Source organism: Acomys russatus, chromosome 24 (assembly GCF_903995435.1).
Source record: "Acomys russatus chromosome 24, mAcoRus1.1, whole genome shotgun sequence".
NCBI lineage: Eukaryota > Metazoa > Chordata > Mammalia > Rodentia > Muridae > Acomys > Acomys russatus.
In genome coordinates, this window is record NC_067160.1 from 25910038 (window position 1) to 25930628 (window position 20591).

A 20591-nucleotide genomic window follows, 5' to 3' on the forward strand; every position below is an offset into this window, starting at 1 on the left:
CTGTGACCTGGTGTCCTTTACCCTTCACTCTAGGGCTTGGGCTAAGGGGTGGCATGTATCAGATTGTTTTCTCATAGTAAATTACTGGAGCCCCAGAAGGCAAGCCTAACCAAACCAGTGCATTGCAGGCGGGCCTCTGCTCACTTCACTGCCTGCCACTAACCTCAGCATATTGCATGGTCAAGAATACTACATGCCAAGCCTCATGTAAAGGTAGAGAGAATGTGTTCTTCCCACCAGGAGTCATGGCTAGAGTGTGTGTGAATACATTACAGGGAGCTAAAGAGTCAGGGCCAGTAATCAGACAATAGCAGTTTCATCTTCTTTACCTGCTCCCCCACTTCTTTCTCTTTCTGTAGAGTTAATCATCACGAATGAAAGAAACAGTCCAAAGTGCCAGGTTTTTATTCGACGCCGTCTGTCAATGTCCTCACCCCTTGTAGATAGCTCTTCGGTTGTTCTAATTCAGAAAAAGAACCCTACTCTTATGCAGGTTCTGGCACTCAGAGTTACACTGTTGGCACAGTTCTTTACAGAAGGCTACTTCCAGAGTGTTCCTATGTACTCTCTCAGCCTTGACCCTTGGTGCACTTTCTCTCCAAGGTCCTAGGAATGCACCAGCTCGGGGTACTTATTGGAGCATTTCTCCAGCCTGGCTAGGAAGGCTGCACACCTGATAACAGTGGCCATCACTGTGTGGGCCTTTAGTTTACTCTGGGCAAGACTTGCCTGGCTGCTGTGTGTGCAGTTATGTATGCTCTCGTCATACCTGAAGGAAGTCACATCAGAGACCCTCACATTTGACTGTAATTGATAACAGCTATGAATATCTTATGATTATTTCAAAAGGACAATATTCTATTTTTAAAAGGTATTCCACATACAAAGAATTGTGAGGAAGAGGAACTGGGAAGAAGCTGAAAGATTCTGCGAAGCCCTTGGGGCACACCTACCCAGCTTCAGTCACAGGAACGAAGTAAAGGACTTTGTTCACTTGTTAAAGGACCAATTCAGGTAATATTTCTAGAATAAGTGTTCTCTGCCTAAGTCTGATGTCTTCTGGGTATTTGAGTTGTGATTTAGCATCTAAAAAAGGCATTCCATGCTTCACACTCAAGCAGCATCAAGTGCGTAGTGCAGAGTACCACAGAGATTTATAGCTGACCGAGGCATAGTCCTCACCATTGGCACAGTACACACCAACAGCCGGGTTAAGGAGCGTGCAGCAAAAGTATAGGACAGAGATAAGGAGAGCCTTGGGAGGCAGCCAGAGGCTGGCGGGAGTGTTTCTGGTGCAACCAGGGCAAATGTCACGCAGGAGGCTGGTTCACAGAAGGCAACAGTGTTTTGCAAGGTGAGATAGGAAAAGCAGCCAGAGAACACAAAATCTGAAGAGAGTTATAAGAACGGGAAGGATAGCTGAGGAGCAAAGAACCACACAGCAGAAAGTGGTACTAGGTATGAAAGTGGAATATCTGGCTAATCCGGGAAAAAGTTGAATCTTAAGGAAAAACAATCTCTGGGCGTGGTGGTTGTACACCTTTAATCCCAGCACTCGGGAGGCAGAGGTAGGTGGATCTCTGTGAGTTCAAGGTCAGCCTGGTCTACACCTTGAGTCTCGGACAGCCAAGGCTGTTATACAGAAACCCTGTCTTGAAAAACAGAAAGAAAGAAAAGAAAGAAAGAAAGAAAGAAAGAAAGAAAGAAAGAAAGAAAGAAAGAAAGAAAGAAAAAGAAATCAAACAAAGTTAGTCTCCCAATCATTTCTATTGTGAAGAGCCTAGACTACCTATGTTCCTATAAACACACACAGCTGCACAGACAAAGCCAGGGTGTGGCTCAGCGGTCCATGCTCGCCTAGCATCCGTGAGGCTTGGCATACCCTGGAACACAAAAACAAATTAATAAGAATGAATACCCAGAGGGGGTCTGTGGGTACTCTCAGGACAGCTAGGTAGGAAAGCTACTACAATTGCACCTGGGGAAAGGCACACGGAGTGTGGGCAGTAAGAAAGGAAAGTGAGAACCTATAACATTTTCTCTGCGGTTCTGAACCCCACAAAAAAACAAAACAAAACAAAAAACAGCCAAACCTTTTCCCCAAAAAGTAAAAGTGAGAAGAATCTAACTAGCCTTGTTCTTCCGGACGTTGTTCACTATAAAGGATGTATAAAGCCTGGCGTCTAACGCATATTAAGACAGGAGATGCTAGCAATGTATATAGTTGCCAGGTACCTACATTCTTTAAGAGATTGATCTAAACAATGTACACTGCATTATTTGGAAAAATGTGTCAAAGACATACTCTAGCTTAGATGTGCATTTTAAAAAATCAAGAGCACAGAAAATAAGTAACTCATTATAAAAGATTTAGAAGCAAGAATATAGTATAACCCCAAGTCTTGATAGTTAATGTATGTCATTCTAAGAACAGAACAAGACTATTCTAAATCTTAAAAGAGAGAAGCATTTGAACTAGAAATGATCATAATGAGTGAGTTAACCCAGAAGCAGAAAGGCTCAAATGGTATATACTCACTTATATCTGGACACTAGCCCAAGGGGCATGTCCCATGAAAGTCTTCATTTACCAGGAAAGTGGGACAGAGGGGAGGACATCCTATTGGACTTGAGGTGAGAGAAGCATGGGAGAATGGGGAAATAGAAGGATCCAGAGGGTCCTAGAAACATACAAGAAAAACATTATGATGGGCAGATTTGGGCCCAGGGGTTCTGCTCAAACTATGGCACCAGCCAAGGACAATTCATGCAGTAAACTTTGAACCCCTACCCAGATCTAGCCAATGGACAGGACATTCTCCACAGTTGAGTGGAGAGTGGGGTCTGACTTTCACACGAACTCTGGTGCCCCATATTTGACCATGTCCCCTGGATGGGGAGGCCTGGTGGCACTCAGAGTAAGGATAACAGGCTACCAAGAAGAGACTTGATACACTATGAGCACATACAGGGGGAGGAGGTCCCCCTCAGCCACAGTTATAGGGAGGGGAGTAATGGAAAAATGGGCGAGAGGGAGGAATGGGAGGATACAAGGGATGGGATAACTATCGAGGTGTAATATGAATGAATTAATAAAAGAAAAAAGAGAGAGAAACATAATAAAGAAGAAGTTTTAGGGGCTGTGGGCGTGGCTCAGCAGATGAAAGCAGCTGCCACGCGTGGCCAATAAATTGACTTCAACCTCAGAAGCCATTTAAAAGCCAGATGCCATGGCACACATCCATGGCTCTCCTGTGGTGAGGTGGGAGGTGGAAACAGAGTAAGTGGCTGGGAGCTTGTGGACCACCTAGTCCAGAATATGCAGGGTGCCAGAAACAAGAGAGACCCTGCCTCCTCACGGGGCAAAGCAAAGACCTAAGTCTTGAAAGGTTTCCCTCTGACATCCACACACACCATGGCACAGATATGCCCTGCACACAATTGGTTTTTTTCCATTTTAAAAGAAATACTTTAATAAATAGCAGGTCTTAAATACTCTTTCTAAATAAAAACTGGATTGCAGAGACACAAAATAATTGTAAAAAAATATTGTTCATTTTATCTGGAAGTTGTATTTCAGGAACACCGATCATATAAATATTAAAAATTTACCATGCAGTAGAGTTTAAAAGTACATGTCCATAAATCAGACCATGAGGGGAGGGAAGCTATGCAGTGTCCACAAAGAGAATATAAAGAAATGAAATAACAGAAGGTTAATCTAGCATAAAATAAGTTGGCAAAGGCCCAGTTTGTACAGTATCAGCTTTGATTAAGTCCAAGGCTACAAATTTATTCAATAATGAAATTCAATTCTGTTTTGCTGGGGGAGGGGCAGGGGACACATAACACAGATCTGGGCATTAGTGCTTGGCCAGCCCCCAAATGATAATGTTACCATCCTGGGTGGAAGGAAACACAAGATGTTTTTTTTGTTTGATTTGGTTTGGTTTTTTTTGTTTTCTTTTGTTTTCTTTTCTTTCTTTTCTTTTGAGATGGGTTTCTCTGCATAGCCTTGGCTGTCCTGGACTTGCTGTGTAGACCAGGCTGGCCTCGAACTGCCTTTGTCTCCAACTTCTGGGATTAATGGCATGCACCACCATGCCTGTGGCCACAAGATGTTTTTGAACAGTACATTTCTGCAGAGCCCTTCTCTTTAAATGTTAAAAGAAGTGGTAATATTTTGTCTACAGAGTATATGGACTGAATAGTGACTCACCAACACAGGAGTCTCCCAGTTGCTGTGTCCCTGGCTTAGCACAGTTTGACCCGTCTTGCTTGTCTGTGCTGTCTGTGTGGCTGTCCCACATTAACTCAAATAGCAAAAGAATTAACAACCACAAGCTAGAGATTGTAGGATCAGATTATAATAGGCACTGAAACTGCATCTAGAAAAACTCTCATCCATTTCGGGATATAGATATAGATATAGATATAGATATAGATATAGATATAGATATAGATATAGATATAGATATTGTGTTTAATTAATACGCAAATATTTATCACATTAGAAATATAATGCTCAAGTCAAATATCTGTCATAATTAATGATAGAGCATCTTAAAATGCATTCTCATAAGAGGCAGAGACAGGAACAGATGTCCACTACTATCACTGTTGTTGAGCTATATGTAATTTAGTATACATTAAGATATAAAATGTTATTATGTGTAAACATATTGTCTTAAATGGAGAAGAAGGAAGATTATAAAAAATATAAAAATGGGGCCAGGAGAGATAGCTCAGAGGTTAAGAGCACTGGCTGCTCTTCCAAAGGTCCTGAGTTCAATTCCCAGCAACCACATGATGGCTCACAACCATCTACAGTGATATCTGGTGCCCTCTTCTGGTGTATAGGTGCATGTGTAGGCAGAACACTACTGTATTCATAATAAGGAAATACATAAATTTTTTAATGTAAAAATGTGTTATTCACATTGAAAATAAGACTGCAAACTACATAGACATAATCAATGGGTATCACATCTAGCAAGCTAGATTTTGAGTGATTTTTAAAATATTCCATTAGAAGGGATTTTTATTACCATGTTTTACAGGTTTGCTTTATCTTTTCTATATTTTTTCTTATTAAAATGGGCATGATGATACATTCCTGCAATTGATCCTAGAACTAGGGATGTGGAGGCAGAAGGATCAGGAATTCAAGGTCACCCTTGGCTACATAGGGAGTTTGAGGACAGAACCCTGGTTTTCATGGATGTTAGGCTAGCATTCTACCATGGAGCTCTGTCCTAGCCCACCTCGTTTTTCTTTTGAGACAAGAGTCACATGTAGCTCAGGGTGGCCTCACTAAAACTGGACTTGGGTACTGACATAAAATAAAATACCTGTTTTACAAGTATCCATGTGTTGGACATCTATTTTAGGATTTCAGGTGTTCTCGACGTCATCTTGTAGTAGGCCTAAGCCAATTGGGATATGTTGGTTCTTAGGCTCTTTTTGAAGGGAGTGTTGGTTGTTTCCTTACCGACTTGAGAGGAGATTATAGTGACTACAAAATTCAGCCCAAATCTCTCTGTGCTTGCCATCACTTGCCACACAGGCCTATGTTGAAGGAACCACAGTGCATTCCACACAATCTATTTCGTAAGCCTGCAACGCACACCCAGCCACCTGCTTTTGAGCGTTTTGAACTGTGGTCAGGCTCACTCCAGGCAGGTGTGGCAAGGGCAGGGTTTTGTTCCCATCAAAGTCCGAAGCAGGCTGTCACAATCACCTGACCTAGCACCAGGACTCGAGGCCGTGTAGGGACCATAGATGCCATTTCTAAAGTTACAGGCTGCTGGTCTCACTACAGGCTAACACCTTCTTAATGAAAGGTAAGGTTCCTGAGTATTTTAGCTAATCCTTGTATCTTAAATAATTTAAGTTTCAACAACAAAAGCCCATTTTTCTGAGATCATGCTGACTAACAAACTTCCAAATCTTACTGATGAACCTGCTTGTGACATTGAGCAGAGACCAAAGCCTTTGGTAACCCATAGGATCAAAGAGTCTCTTGTGGTCGCTGCCTCTGGGGCATGGCCCTTGAAATACTCTGCCAGTCTTGCCTGAAGTTTGGGTTTTGAACAAGGCAACCTAATAAGATCACAAGCTTCAAACACACACACACACACACACATACACACAATCTAGGTAAAGCATTCTTAGAAAATATTTACAGAACAAGCTCTCAATTCTATGCAAGGAGCTACTATCTCCAATTGGAAGCCATGGATATGTGCTGAATGATATATCTGCAGATATTTGAGGGGAACAATTAATAGAAATATGTCATAGCCCTATATGGTAGCAGTAGCCACTCAGAACATTTTGTAGGCAGAGTGGCTCATATGGGGAGACAAAGCTGTGTGAAAGGGGTCTACTATTATTGATTTGTTCCCTTCTAGCACCATTGAACACCCTCCTTAAAAACTGAAATGAGTTCATATGTAAAACTTGGAAAATATATAAAAAAAAGTAACCAAGAAAACGAAAACCATCCCATATATTACTTATAGGCAACATTTTTGTGGAAATTCTTTCCACTTTCTTTCATTCCCCTACACATTTTTATAAAATTGTCTGAAAAATACACTATTTAAAATTAATGTGACACTTTGGAAATCTATCTGGTGCTATCTCAGAAAAATGGGAATAGGGCTTCCTCAAGACCCAGCTATTCCACTCCTTGGAATATACCCAGAAGATGCTCCAGCACACAACAAGAAAATTTGCTCAACCATGTTCATAGCAGCCTTATTCATAATAGCCAGAACATGGAAACAGCCTAAGTGTCCCTCAGTAGAAGAGTGGATAAAGAAACTGTGGTACATATACACTATGGAATACTACTCAGCTATTAAAAACAAGGAATTCCCGAAATTTGTGGATAAATGGATTGAGCTAGAAATGATCATAATGAGTGAGTTAACCCAGAAGCAGAAAGAATCAAATGGTATATACTCACTTATATCTGCATACTAGCCCAAGGGGCATGTCCCACGAAAGCCTTCACTTACCAGGAAACTGGGACAGAGGGGAGGGCATCCTATTGGGACTCTAAATGAGAGACACATGGGAGAATAGAAAAATAAAAGGATACAGAGGGTCCTAGAAATCTACAAGTAGAACAATATGATAGGCAGATTTGGGCCCAGGGGTCCCGGTCAAACTAAGGCACCAGCCAAGGACAATACAGGAGGTAAACTTTAAACCCCTTCCCAGATCTAGCTGATGGTCAGAATATTCTCCACAGTTGAGTGGAGAGTGTGATACGACTTTCTCACGTACTCTGGTGCCTCACATTTGACCATGTCCCCTGGAGGGGGAGACCTGGTGGCACTCAGAGGAAGGACAGCTGGTAGCCAAGAAGAGACTTGATACCCTATGAGAATATCAGGGGAGGTAATCCCCCTCAGGAACAGTCATAGGGAAGGGGAATAAGGGGAAAATGGGGGGGGGAGGAATGGGAGGATACAAGGGATGGGATAAACATTGAGATGTAACAAGAATAAATTAATAATAAAAAAAGAGAAAATTAATGTGACATATTAAATAAAAGCCATGTATTAAATATATTAAAGTTGAAAGTATAAAAAAGACTCGGAAATACCTTCACCTGTAGGAACCATATTTTATTCATACATTCATGCCAGCAAGCCAGAAAAAGGCCATATTAAGCAGACTGTTATCTGCTTAATAAGTGTTCCATTATAAAGCAAGTGTTTGCTTGGACATGCTTTAAAACCAAGATGGCCACAATAGTTTAAAGGAAAGGAAGGAAGCTGGGTTGTTTGTACCAGAAAATGATTATGAAGTCTGCTCCTTGAATGCGTTAACTTTTATTACTGGACTTGAGTTTCTCAGCAAGAAGCCTTCTGCCCACCCCAAATCTGTATCACTTAGGACTGCCGGATCTCACTCGGTCTAGGTTCCTGTGTCTCTGTTTGTATTTCAGTAAAAAGAGATTTGTGATACACCAACTCGTTAAGGCTCTTAGATCATTGTAACTCTTAATGGCATCCCAATGGGAAACCATTGTGGAGCAAAAATAGTCCTGGGATTAGAGAAGAAAGCCTTGTTAGCAGGCACCGCTGCTGTGTACACTCCCCCCTGTGAAGAGGCATAAATGGCTTTAGATATAAATCTAAGCTTTGCAGACTAAGAGCCCTCATCCAATAGTGTTTATTGGGGGGAGGAGGGTAGTGGGGGGAATTGTGGCTGAGATACTGTTTTCCTTAGCAACCAAATGCAGCAGGAAATTGGATTTGCGAGTCAGAATTTTGACACACTTAAACTTCCTAACCTTTTATGCAGCACCTCCAAATAGCCTTAAAACTATGTGCTTAGTGTGTGGCGTGGAAACAGTTTGGAAAGGAAATGGGACTGTTTCGCCTCCATCTGATTCCCCAGTTGGAATCAGAAGCTCTGTTTTGTTTTGTTTTGTTTTGTTTTGTTTTGTTTTGTTTTGTTTTCTCCAGCTTTCTTGAAATCTGCATCAGAGGTGTGCAGCGAATAATGTAGTTTCCAGCTTATTCTTTCCATTATCCGGGCAACAGTCGAGGAAGGTCAAACTCAGCACAAGCTGTAATTCAGAAATTATTCCCTCCCCTAATCCCGCACCCCACCCCACCCCCACCCCACCCACACACACACCATGATATCTACTGTCCTCTATTTATGGCAGTCCAAGGAACCCTTTCGAATGAAGCTGAACACTAAGTTCAGGGCTGAAATAGAGTTCAGTTTCTGAAAGTAGTGATGATTAGAAATATTGTGGAGATCTGAGCAAATTCTTTTCATAAGAAACTGCCCTCTGATCTTCAGCAAAGGACCCAGAAACCAAATTTGAAGTAGAGACGTTTGTCTGGCCGCTGGCTAGGAGGACACTGGTGAGAGCCCCTCCAGGAGCCTAGAATGGATCGGGTAGACTGCTGCAAAGGCTGGGGGTATTGGGGAGCTGTCTGAATCTAGGCAATAGGTGATCTCTGGTCTTTCTTCCCAAATGACTAACAAACTGTTACGCAATACGATAGACATTCTAAAGCTTGTGTTAGGGAATTTCCCAGGCTGAAGTATATAATAAGCAAAGCCTTGGAAGAAATGGTTATATCATTACATGAGTCTGCGAAAGGAAATATAATCCTCGTGTCTTAACCACCTCGCTGAAGGATGACCTGTGTGTGGTTTAGGGGAGGGTGATACAGCAGGAAGCCTGTGAGAGAGCTGTCAGCTGAACAGACAGTGAGAATGGCAAATTCCTTATAGTGGCTGGGTTGAAGCTGGACCTAACCGTGTCCACTGGATATATCTGGTCTGTGAACTGGCGGTTAGACTCCAGGAATAGAACAATGTTGTTATATAATTCTCACATTCTCCTGAGTTAAGCAAGTTGAAGCTGAAAAGATGAGAAAACACTGGCGGATATTAAACTATTGGAGAATGTTGAGAAAAGGAAAGCGTGTTTGGGTTTTGCTGTTTTGTTTTGTGGCGGGGTCTCGTGTAGGTCAGGCTGAACTGAAACAGGCTAAATAACCCAAGCTGCCTTCAATCTGCCGCCATTCTGCCTCTGTCTCTAAGTGCTCGGGTTGTAGGCATGTGTTGCCAAGGCCAGCTGCAACTATCTTATTAAAAACTAAGAAGGTGTTATAAAGCTAGGTTTGTACTTCAGGTCATTAAAAAAAAAATTGTATAAAGATGTACAGGCTTATGTTTCTCAGCAACTTTATTATAGCTGTGCACTCTATATATTCTGTATATTCTACAAAGCTAAGCAGTACACATTATTTTTGCACTTGGGTCCTACCTCTTCTGAAATATGTATTTATATTATATTTATGTATTTATTATGTATTCATACACATGTATACTGTTCTCATACTGCTGACACTATGTCCCAACATAAAGTTAAAATAAAGGAATATAGTTTGGCTATCTATTAAAGCCTGAAAACTCTAGTAAATTGTAAGGAATGTTCTCAGTTGGAATTGGAGACAGAGGAAGGTTTTGCAATCGGATCGCTTGTCATATATGTAGCCCTGCTAATGTGGACAGCTGTTTGAGGGAAAGATAACCCTTGCATGTGTGTTCTTGTCTATCCATGAGGCACCCAGCTGCACTCCACTGAACATGGTAAGTGCTTGGATTCTGGGCTCCAAGGAAATATTAGCCATCTTTTGGAGACTGTGTTTTTCCTCCAACTTCAGAAAACATTTGTCCACACTGCAGTCCACCATGACCACTCCATGTGCTGCGGTTTTATGATGTTTAAACTTTGTACCGTGTGCTGTGGTTTTATAGTGTTTAAACTTTGTACACCTCATCTGACAACCCTCATAGGCTCACGTGTATTATGCTTCCTTAGCTGTGCTACACTCTGTTTGATGGGAAACACTGAGTCTCACGCTTCTCTGTGGTATCGCTATACCCTGCTCAGTGCTTTTACATAGAAATACAGAGCTTATGGTGATAAATATAATCATGGAAGTGATTAGCCAATTAACTTTTTCTGGCATTTTCTTTGCTGCCTAGATTAGATAGATAGGTAGGTAGGTAGATAGATAGATAGATAGATAGATAGATAGATAAAATTTTGCTGACTTTAAAAGTAAAAGACAGTAGCAGCTAAAGTATTTAAAATTTTTCTTTAATAAAACTTAACCAAATACTTTATTTTACATTATAAAGAACAGGAATTTGATAGTGCTATAAAGACTCGTGTGTGTGTGTGTGTGTGTGTGTGTGTGTGTGTTGTGTGTGTGTGTGTGTGTGTGTGTTGGAATCTACAGCCTTGTACATGTTAAGCAACTGTTCTAACTTTGAGCTGCATCCTTAACGTCTAGACACTGTTTTTCAAGATGCTACAGTTGAGGCTGGAAATGTGGGTTGCCTTCTAATGAACCTACACAAAACCCTGAGTTCGAGTGCCAGCACCACTTAAAACATGGTGTCTCCTGCCTCTAATCCCAACACTCAGGAGGTGGAGTCAAGAGGAGGAGAGATTCAGAGTCACTCTTGACTGCATGTAAGGAATTCAGGGCCTTCCTGGGCCACGTGACACATACACACCCCATCTCAAAAGCAAGACAAGGGGCTGGAGCGGTGGCTCATGGTTTAGAACACTTATTGTCCCCACAGAGGACCCAGCTTCGATTTCTAGCACCCACATCTTTGCTCACAACATCCATAACTCCAGTTCCAGGGCATCCAGTGCTTTCTTCCAACCAGGTACATACATGGTGCAGTGCATACACTGCAGGCAAAGCATTCATGGCCATGAAATAAGTAAGTCTAGAAAAAGGAGACAAAGACAAGCTGCCCTTGCTTCATTGACTCTATCTGCTAATGCCTATTACAATGAAATATTACAGTGAAAAACTTTAATAGTCATGTTTTCTGTTTAAAAGTCCAAAGCAAAATTGGTTTTGCCTTTTGCCTTTTATACACAGAAAACAACTTTAAAAGTTTTGTTTTAAGCACGCGGTACCTTTTCTATGGCTACTCTGGGCTGAGAGCTTGATTTCATTTCTTTCTTTGTATGGCTTAAAGTTTTCTTTTCTGTTTGGTGCCAAGTCTCCTGAATACGCATGTGTGTCTCCATCACTTTAAACATGTGAATGCTAAATATTTTTAGCAAGTATTGTCCTAAACTTCTAATACTTCCTTTTTGTTGTTTTGTTTCTTTTCTTTTCTTTTTTTTTTCCTAACGTAGTGGGCAGCATTGGCTGTGGATCGGTCTGAATAAAAGAAGCCCTGATTTACAAGGGTCCTGGCAATGGAGCGATCGTACACCAGTAAGTTAAAACTTCCGTGTTGGGAAAAGCACGGGAGGAATGTTTGTTTCAAAAGCAAGTAAGTCAGTTGTTCAATAGGACACCACCCACATCTGAAATGAGGGCGGGGCTAGAGAAGACCTTGACAGGCCAAAGCAGCCATCAGCACAAGGACACCTCGGGGGATGGAATCCCACCAAACTATAGCATTCTATCTAAGGAAGCTGAACAACCAAAGTAGCAGGCTTGTGTCAGCAGAAAAGAAGAAAACACACAGAAATGAATTCAGGAATTGAGAGCCAACTGATTACTGACAAAAGTGCTAGGAACACACAACAAGGAAAGAATAGTCCTTTGGATGAGTGGTACCAAGAAAGCTGTCTACCCACATGCAGACCCAATATGCACTTTGTATGTAAAAATGAACTCAAAATACATTGAAGCCTTAAATGTAAGATCTCCCAAACTATATAGGTAGCGGGAAAAGGGTAGCAGGAACACTCCATGACATAGTCTAGATACGCAAAAACAGATGGATGGGATCTCAGCTAGAAGTTACTACACAGCACAGGGTACCTAAGACCTGACTCAGAGAGAGAGAAAAAAAACAAAAAAAAACAAAAAAAAAACCTCTGGTTTTCACCCAGAGGTGGTGACACATGCCTTTAATCCCAGCATTTGGAAGGTAGAGGCAGGTGGATCTATGTGAGTTCAAGGCCTGCCTGGTCTACAGATAGAGTTATGGGACAGCCAGGACTACAGAAAGAAACCCTGTCTTAAAACAACAACAACAAAAATCTTTGTATGGTTCTTGGATGTTTATATAGATATATAAAAGCATGTGATATGGCTTAGAACTATGTGGAAAAGCAAAGGATGCCAGCAAGAAGGATGAGGAGGGGAGGGGAGGAGCTGTCAGGTGAAATATGCCCCATGGACCTTATACACTGTGTGAAAATGCCCTCGCATAACACAGTGCCTAGGAACATGAATACACACAATGAAAACCTTTAAACCAGAGGGGAAAAGGAGAGGGGAAATAGAATGACAGTTACCTGGGACTGGGGCAGATTGAGGTAAGGGAGATATTTGTCAAAAGATAAAAAATTTTAGCTGGATAATCAGTAAGTTCAAGAGATCTACTGCTGTGCAATATGAGACCACAGTTAACAATGACTTTGTTCTCACCACGTCAATGGCTGGCTGTCAAAGGAAATGCATGTGTATGTTCTAAGTATGTACACTGTAAAACATCATAAGGACGTAAGAGTTGCAGTTATTTTACCAGTATGGCCTAGTAATGTTTATTATCAGGCCTATAATTATTATTATGGCAGTATTTTCTAACCTGCTAGCAATCAATCAAGACACAAATACCGGTTATATTTTAAAATAGCCTTAGTTAACCTGGGGCAGGGCAGGTATTAATCCCCTAACCTGCTTCCCATAGTGGGGCAGGTATCCTCTACCTGCCCCAATCCCATGCCTTCTGCTTCTAATAATTTCTATCAAGCTACCTCCCATCCATAATCCCATGTACTTGCTAATGTTCTTCATCTGGGCGAAATCCTCCATCCATGCCAGCCATGTGCTTCTCCTGCACCTAACCCGTGATGGTGCAACCTTTTCTCCTATCCTCTCCTCCCAGTCTCCCTTCCTCCCAAGAGTCTCTCTCCCTCCCCCCTCCCCCAAGCCCAGGAACCTTAGCCATGCCTATCCCATTTGCTCTGCCCAGGTGTGATGGCCTTTTATTGGTCAAACAGGTTAGGCTCTTAGGCAAAGTGGGTCACAGAGATAGCAAGCAGTAGTTAGCATCAAAATACATCAGACCAACCTCCAACACATAAGCAATTTTACCTCAATTAAAAAGACAGAAAATCCACTTACACACCATAACATCATTAGAACTATTTACATGCACATGTTTTGAAATAGAAACAGATTTACTTACATGATGTGAAAAGAAACAAAATATTCATCTTATTTTTATTTATTTATTTTTACTTTATTTATTTAGTGTGTTGCGGGGGCAGGGTGGGCAGTGGAGGCCTGCAGACAACTTTCAGGAGTAAGTTCTTTCTTTCCACCAAGTGCATTCTGGAAATGGAACTCAGGCCATCAGTCTTGGCAGCAGGCACCATCACCTACTGAGCCGTCTCACTCACTCCATTTATTCTTACTTTTTAAAGGCTTGTATGTTTAGTTTCTCTATATAGAGTTCAAAAAAAATTGAAGATTTACAGATATCCTGGTAATCTTTAGAGAGTACAAACTATTTTTCCAAAGATTTTATTTTGGCTTACTTTGTGTTTATTTCTATTATCAATTAATAATGTAAAAATATTTACTTTTATCATCTAAAAGCATTAGTTATATAAGGAAGAAAGCATCTGTATTAAGCAAAATAGACAAAGTTTTTTTTTTTAAATCCTCAAATAATACTGCCCATGTTCACCGTTTCTAAAGAGGTTCTATGTGACATTTCTAAGTGTCCATTTCCCAGAGAGTCATCATTTGCCCTGTGTTGCTCGTGTTAGTTCATTCTGTGTCCTAGCTAAATGTCAGAGTCCAGGCAGGAATTAATCGATCAAATCCCCAGCATCTCAAAAGACTAAAAAGTCCCTTTCGAGCTGTTGATTCTGGCTCCCGAGGTGACGTAACACCGCAGTAATACCCCACTTCCAAGACTGTGACTTACCTGGTGGGAAACTAAAGCCATCCCAGCAGCTCCTAAGTCCTTCTGTGGCTTGGCATCCAGATCTTTCAGAACGTGAAGTATGAAAATGCATTATCTCTGTGGCGAATGAGCATGCTTGAATTATTAAAGCTGCCTAAGTTACATGGAATTCGCAAGTGTCATATCAGCCTTACGTTCTCAAAGCTGACATCTCTTTGCAGGTGTCTACTGTCATCATGGAGCTGGAGTTTCAACAGGATTATGACATCAGAGACTGTGCTGCTGTCAAGGTCAGTACCATACTGGAAAATCAACATTAAAAATAAAATCCAAGGACTGAGGTCAGAGCTCAGTGGCAGAGTGTATGCTAAACCTGTGTGAGGCCCTTGGGCTCGACCCTCAGCACCACACACAAACCTGGCACCATGTATGGGCAGGAAAATATCCTTGGAATATCTTTTGTTCATGGAGTGTGATGCCAGGTGCCATGAGAAACATGCTAAAGCAATCTGACTTTCACTTAATTTGAAAAATTAAAACTCATTCAAAATACATAGCTTTATCTTCATGGGGTAAGACGCTTCAAGAGTGGGCTGAAAGCCAAGGAGAGGTTGAAAGAGGAAGTTATCGCTAAGATCTGTGCAGAAGGAGTGGGGATTCGACCTTGGTTTCCAAGGATGGATAGTTTGTGCAGGGGCAAGAGGATAGGCTTTCTAATGGACAATAGTGCAAGAATACGAGGGACGGCATGATGATTGACAGTGGTACTACATTACAAACAATACTTGGGGGATGGGAGATGGCACCATGATTTAGCATGCTGACTGCTCTTCCAGGGGACCTGGGTTTCCACATGACACCTCACAGCCATCCTAGCTCTAGTTCCAGGAGGGCCACTCAGGTGGTACACAAACATACATGTAGGCAGAGCACCCATATGCATATAATTAAGTTAATTTTGAAAAAACGATGTTGGGGAATTAGATTGCTGTCAAGTTAAGGTGCTTGTGCTTTTGTGGGGGGTTTTGGTTGGTTGGTTTGGTTTGGTTTGGTTTTGATAGCAACAAGATGTTTTCAAAACTGGGAAAGTGCAATGCAAGCCAAGATTGTGAATGTGAGCCAAGAGTGTGAAGAAAATTTATATATATTTGTATGTATGTATGTATGTGTTTGTGTGTATGTATACACATATATATGTATATATATGCACACATACTTGAGATACAGAAGTTAGGATAGGAAAATATCACAAACACATTAGGCTTCTTTTACAGAATCCATTTGTCTATCCATTTTATAAGTGATGTATCTGGGAGGTTCATCAAGGCACTAGAAGGTATCAAAGACTCCAGCATAGCCCGGCGCAGTGGAGCGCACCTGTAATTCCAGCACTCAGGAGGCAGAGGCAGGTGGATCGCTGTGAATTCGAAGCCAGCCTGGTCTACAAAGTGAGTCCAGGAGAGCCAAGGCTACACAGAGAAACCCGGTCTCGGAAAACAAAACAAAACAAACAAACAAACAAACAAAAAGATTCCAGCATAGCAAGAGATAGACAATTAAATATGCTCTGGTGCCACAAGGTAAAGGCTACAATAGGCATATGAGAAGATAGATGCAACGAAGTGGGTTTTGTCAGAATGAAAATGACAGTGGTGTCATGATGGTGACATCAATAGTTAGTTATGGATCCTTTATGAACCAGGCACTGATGTACACACTATTTTACTTCATAGGCGCACAGCCTTGTGAAGTAGGCACTGTTACCATAGTCATGAAGTTGGGAAAGAAATTTCAACTTAAAGGTGTCAGAAGTAAGTCCTAAACCCACCCATGTCCGGGTCCAGAATATTTCACCACTGTGCTCTTTTGCCACATGCTAGCACATCTCCAGGGCTGGACCTGGCCAAGGTGGTGAAGGAATGAAGAAAAGACAGATATACAGAAAAGCTAGGGTCAGGGGAGCTGGAGAGATGGCTCAGTGGTTAAGAACATCATCTACTTTTTCAGAGGTCCTGAGTTCAATTCCCAGCAACCACATGGTGGCTCACAATCATCTAGAGTGTGATCTGATGCCCTCTTCTGCAGATAAAGCACTCATATACAATAAATAAAATCGTAAAAAAAAAGCTAGGATGAAGAAGGCTGGGGTCTCTGCTGGAGGAACCACAGCTCCCTAGAAGTTCACCATGTTTATTATATAGAGTTGACCTGAGAGGTGTAGCTGTTACCTACAGGTGATCAAGGAGACAGGCTCAGCTAATCTCAGTAGGAGCTGTCTCTGTAGTCAGTAATCCTCAGGCTGTAAATTTCCAGGGGAGAAAGCTATAGTGGACATTTTCTGCACAAAACAATCCCTACATTCATATCCCCTGGGAAGGCTTTGGAGTCCTTGACATAACTGCCCATGTCAACAGCACACATTCCCTCAGGACTTGGCTCACTCAGGCCTTCCTCTGCTTCCTACACTTTGTGACAAGTCATTTCTAGAAACAGGCAGAATGCCAGGTGTGCCTTTAATCCCAGCACTCTGGAGGCAAAGGTAGGCAGACCTCTGTGAGTTCGAGGCCAGCCTGGTCTACAAAGTGAGTTCAGGACAGCCGAGGACACTCTGTATTGAAAGAAGGAGGAAGACAAAGATGAAGAGGAGAAAGAGGAGGAAGGGGAAGGGGAGGGAGAGGAAAGAAGGAAGAAAGAAAGGAAAAGAAATGAAAAGGGCAGAAGAAGCAATGTCCTTCAAAGGATATGCAATATTATGGTTAAATAGTTCAAATCCAACCAGCATAGATATAAGGCATACCCTACAGTAAGTTGAAGTCTAGAGAGTGAATTTTGAAAGAGGGAAACTGAATGTTTTTAAAAATCAAAAGGCCAAGAAGTAGTTTTGAGGAAACCACAAAAAGTAAAAGAAAACAGGGGATGAGGAGATGTGTGTGGCACCTTCGCTCCATGACCCAAGAAAGGCTAGAAATGTAAGACGGATGCAAAGTAAAATGGAAAGAAGACTGTATTCAGGGTAACTCTTCTTGTAGTCACCTGTTCCATCATTGGTTCATCTCAAAGGATTTACAACTCAGAGCAGGCAAAAGTCTCAGAGAAGCTGATGTAGCTTTCAGAATTGTTTAGTACATGGATACAAGAAACTGTATTTGAAAGGTACATACACCTCAACATAAGTTTTAAGGGCTGGAGAGACGGCTCAGTGGTTAAGAGCACTGACTGCTCTTCCATAGGTCATGAGTTCAATTCCCAGCAACTACATGGTGGCTCACAGTTAGCTATAATGTGATCTGATGGCCTCTTCTGGTGTGCAGGTGTACATTCAGACAGAGCACTGGATACTTAATAATAAATAAGTAAAATCTTTAAAAAATAAAAATAAAATAAAATCAGTGGATAAAAGGGACGCTGATACAACCAGCATCAGGGGGGAACCCAGCCTGGTGCACAATACCCATAAATCTGACCTTAAGAGATAAGGAATTGTGAAAGCAATGGAGGTTCCTCTGAGCTCGTGCCTTCAATGCTCCTTTCCCATCCTGAACATGTGCTTAGATGGGTCATAATTACACATCCTAGAAGTGGGACAGCAACACCAAAGCCGGAGCCTGGGCTGTTGGGCCCAGGAGTCTCTGTCACTTTCTGATCTTCTCTGTGATGGTCTGGCTTGGAGATGATGCAACTAAATGCCTGTTTCCACTTTAGTCTCTCCTAAACTTGAAAAGTGCAAGATGCTCAGCATATAATATATACCAGCATTTTTAAAAATGGCCTTCTGCAACACAGTACAATGAATACTCACAAGGAAAAAGTCCTTATTGTAGTTTTAAAAAGAAAAATTATTAAGTCTAAGGTTTCATGCCAACAAAAAATAACAATTAGCATTTTGGACATAAGTGTAAACTTATGTTTCCTTTGTCTCTTGGAAAACTCCAGCCCACGCTGTCACTATTTAAACATTCCATTCTTGCTGGGTGTGGTGGTGCATGCCTTTAATCCCAGCACTCGAGAGGCAGAGGCAGGTGGATCGCTGTGAGTTCAGGATAGCCTAAGCTACACAGAGAAACCCTGTCTCGAAAAACCAAAATAATAATAATAATAATAATAATAATAATAATAATAATAATAATAATAATAATAATAATAATAATAATAATAATAAAACATTCCATTCCTTCATCTGTTCATTTTGTATGGTAAGTGCTGGAACTAAAGTAGAGATGGAGGCCATGGCTTACAGTGTTTGGAAAGAAATGCAGCTGTTTTAGCATATTCTGCCATCTTCTTCATCCTTTAGGTACCTGAAAGGCATTGGCAAAGAAGCCGGTTTCTCTACGATGAGAAAAGATTTGCTTATTTGAAGCCTTTTGCCTGTGATGCAAAACTTGAATGGGTGTGTCAGATTCCAAAAGGCAAGTTACTGCTTTTCTCAACCTTTAACACTGCAAATGCTGGGCTGGAAGGTATGCTGGGAAGAATGACGCAATAATGAAGAAATCAAATTCTCTCGGGTTCTTGTAAAACTTAGAAGCAATTTTCAGTGAACTCCAAGATGCTAATACTTTATATAAATCCAAATTCAAGAAGCCAGTTAAAATGGCAGCAAAGCCTGCAATGATGAGAAAGTGGAGGGAGCATGGAGGTTCACACCTGTACACCCCAGCACTCAGGAGCTCAGACAAGATTGTCAGACTCAGATGTCAGCCTGGGCTACATAGAGACACCCAGTTATTGACAAGATTAAAAACAAGAAACCACGTACAGTTTTAACTGTCTGTTGGTGTCTATTTAACTGCACTATTGGTGAAAATTATCCAAAAATGAAGAGAGCTGTCTCAAAGAGAAAACCAAACACACTTGATGTGTAGGCAATGCTCTGAGGAAGGATTGCTGATGACTTAGGTACCAAGACCACATGAAATTAGGATCAACACATTTACCCTATAATTTCTAAAATGAACCAAATTACACATTTATTTGAAATCAGTGTACCTGCAGCTGATATGAAAATGGGGTGGGAACCACTGGAGTTCTGTGGGGACCATTGTCCGGGTGCCCCTTAGGGACAATCGTGTGATCGTCACAGCCTTTGTGAGTCCAGACACTCTCTTACAGAGCAGGAACTGGAGGCTCATGGAATCAAGCATCTGATGCACAGTGTGGCAAAAGCAAGGTGTGTTCAGACATCTGGATACTGGCCCACCCAGTCCCAAAGCCCAGAATGCTATGGGGCATAGCATAGTTCTCATTTCTGTTCAGAAATCCTGAACGACATTTTTATTTTCCTCTCAGCTTTGTTTTAATCTTCTCAAAAGAGCCAATTCCACTACCATCTTGGGAACTGGTAGAAATCCACCCCACGTTTACAGACTAGATACTCAGATGCCATTAGACGCAGTGTGGTCCGTGCCATACATCCTCTGGTGCATGTGTGTAATGGCTACAGAATCATCCTTTCCTACTTTCGCTTTCTAATTGATGGCCGTATGTTCTTTGTGACTTCCTTAATACAAAGTAAAAGACAGCTAGGAAGTCTTTCTGTTCTCATAATGAGGATTGGACCCATGACCTTGAAGATGCAAGGCAAGTGCCTTACCACTGAACTATGTTTCCAGTGCTAAACTACTAGAAATACTTAAAGTTTAATTGGCCTGCCTTTTAAAGGATAAGCACTAAAGCAAGCATTGGCGTAAACCCTGGAAAACTCCACTCAAATGTACCAAACTCAGCATGAAAATGTTTGATCCAAAACGAACAACCCTCCCAGTCCCCTCCCCGCCCCGCACACCCCCAACCCCCCAACCTCGACAATGCCTCACAGTAACTCCGTGGCTCCTTTTATAGGACGCACGCTTTGTAATCCAGTCCTAACCATAAGCCATTGCTCTCTTCCTTATACAGGTAGCACTCCCCAAATTCCAGACTGGTATAACCCAGGTAAGTTGAGCACCAAAATTTAGCCCAAGTGACTTGCATCTTTTTTGAAGAATGCATGTAGTTTGTTATCAATTGCTGGCTTTTTCTCACATCCTCAAGTGAGATGCCTGCCAGCAGCAGAGGTATGTGGGTGGGCTGAGGTAACAGAGATAGGCTTTCCTTCTCTGAGGACAGGGATGCCAGCCACTGGAGAGCCAGGAATT

General features: G+C 41.7%; 1 protein-coding gene across 2 annotated transcripts in view; it reads left to right on the forward strand.

Moving 5' to 3' along the window:
- The window catches only part of Ly75 (lymphocyte antigen 75), a 129033-nt gene that overhangs the window by 32984 nt on the left and 75458 nt on the right, over window positions 1-20591 (forward strand). For both annotated transcript variants that reach the window (XM_051166114.1, XM_051166113.1), the window contains exons 13-17: window positions 872-1014; window positions 11717-11798; window positions 14676-14744; window positions 18749-18867; window positions 20357-20388. In XM_051166114.1, coding sequence (XP_051022071.1) covers window positions 872-1014; window positions 11717-11798; window positions 14676-14744; window positions 18749-18867; window positions 20357-20388 — 445 coding nt within the window. The remainder of the gene's footprint in view (window positions 1-871; window positions 1015-11716; window positions 11799-14675; window positions 14745-18748; window positions 18868-20356; window positions 20389-20591) is intronic.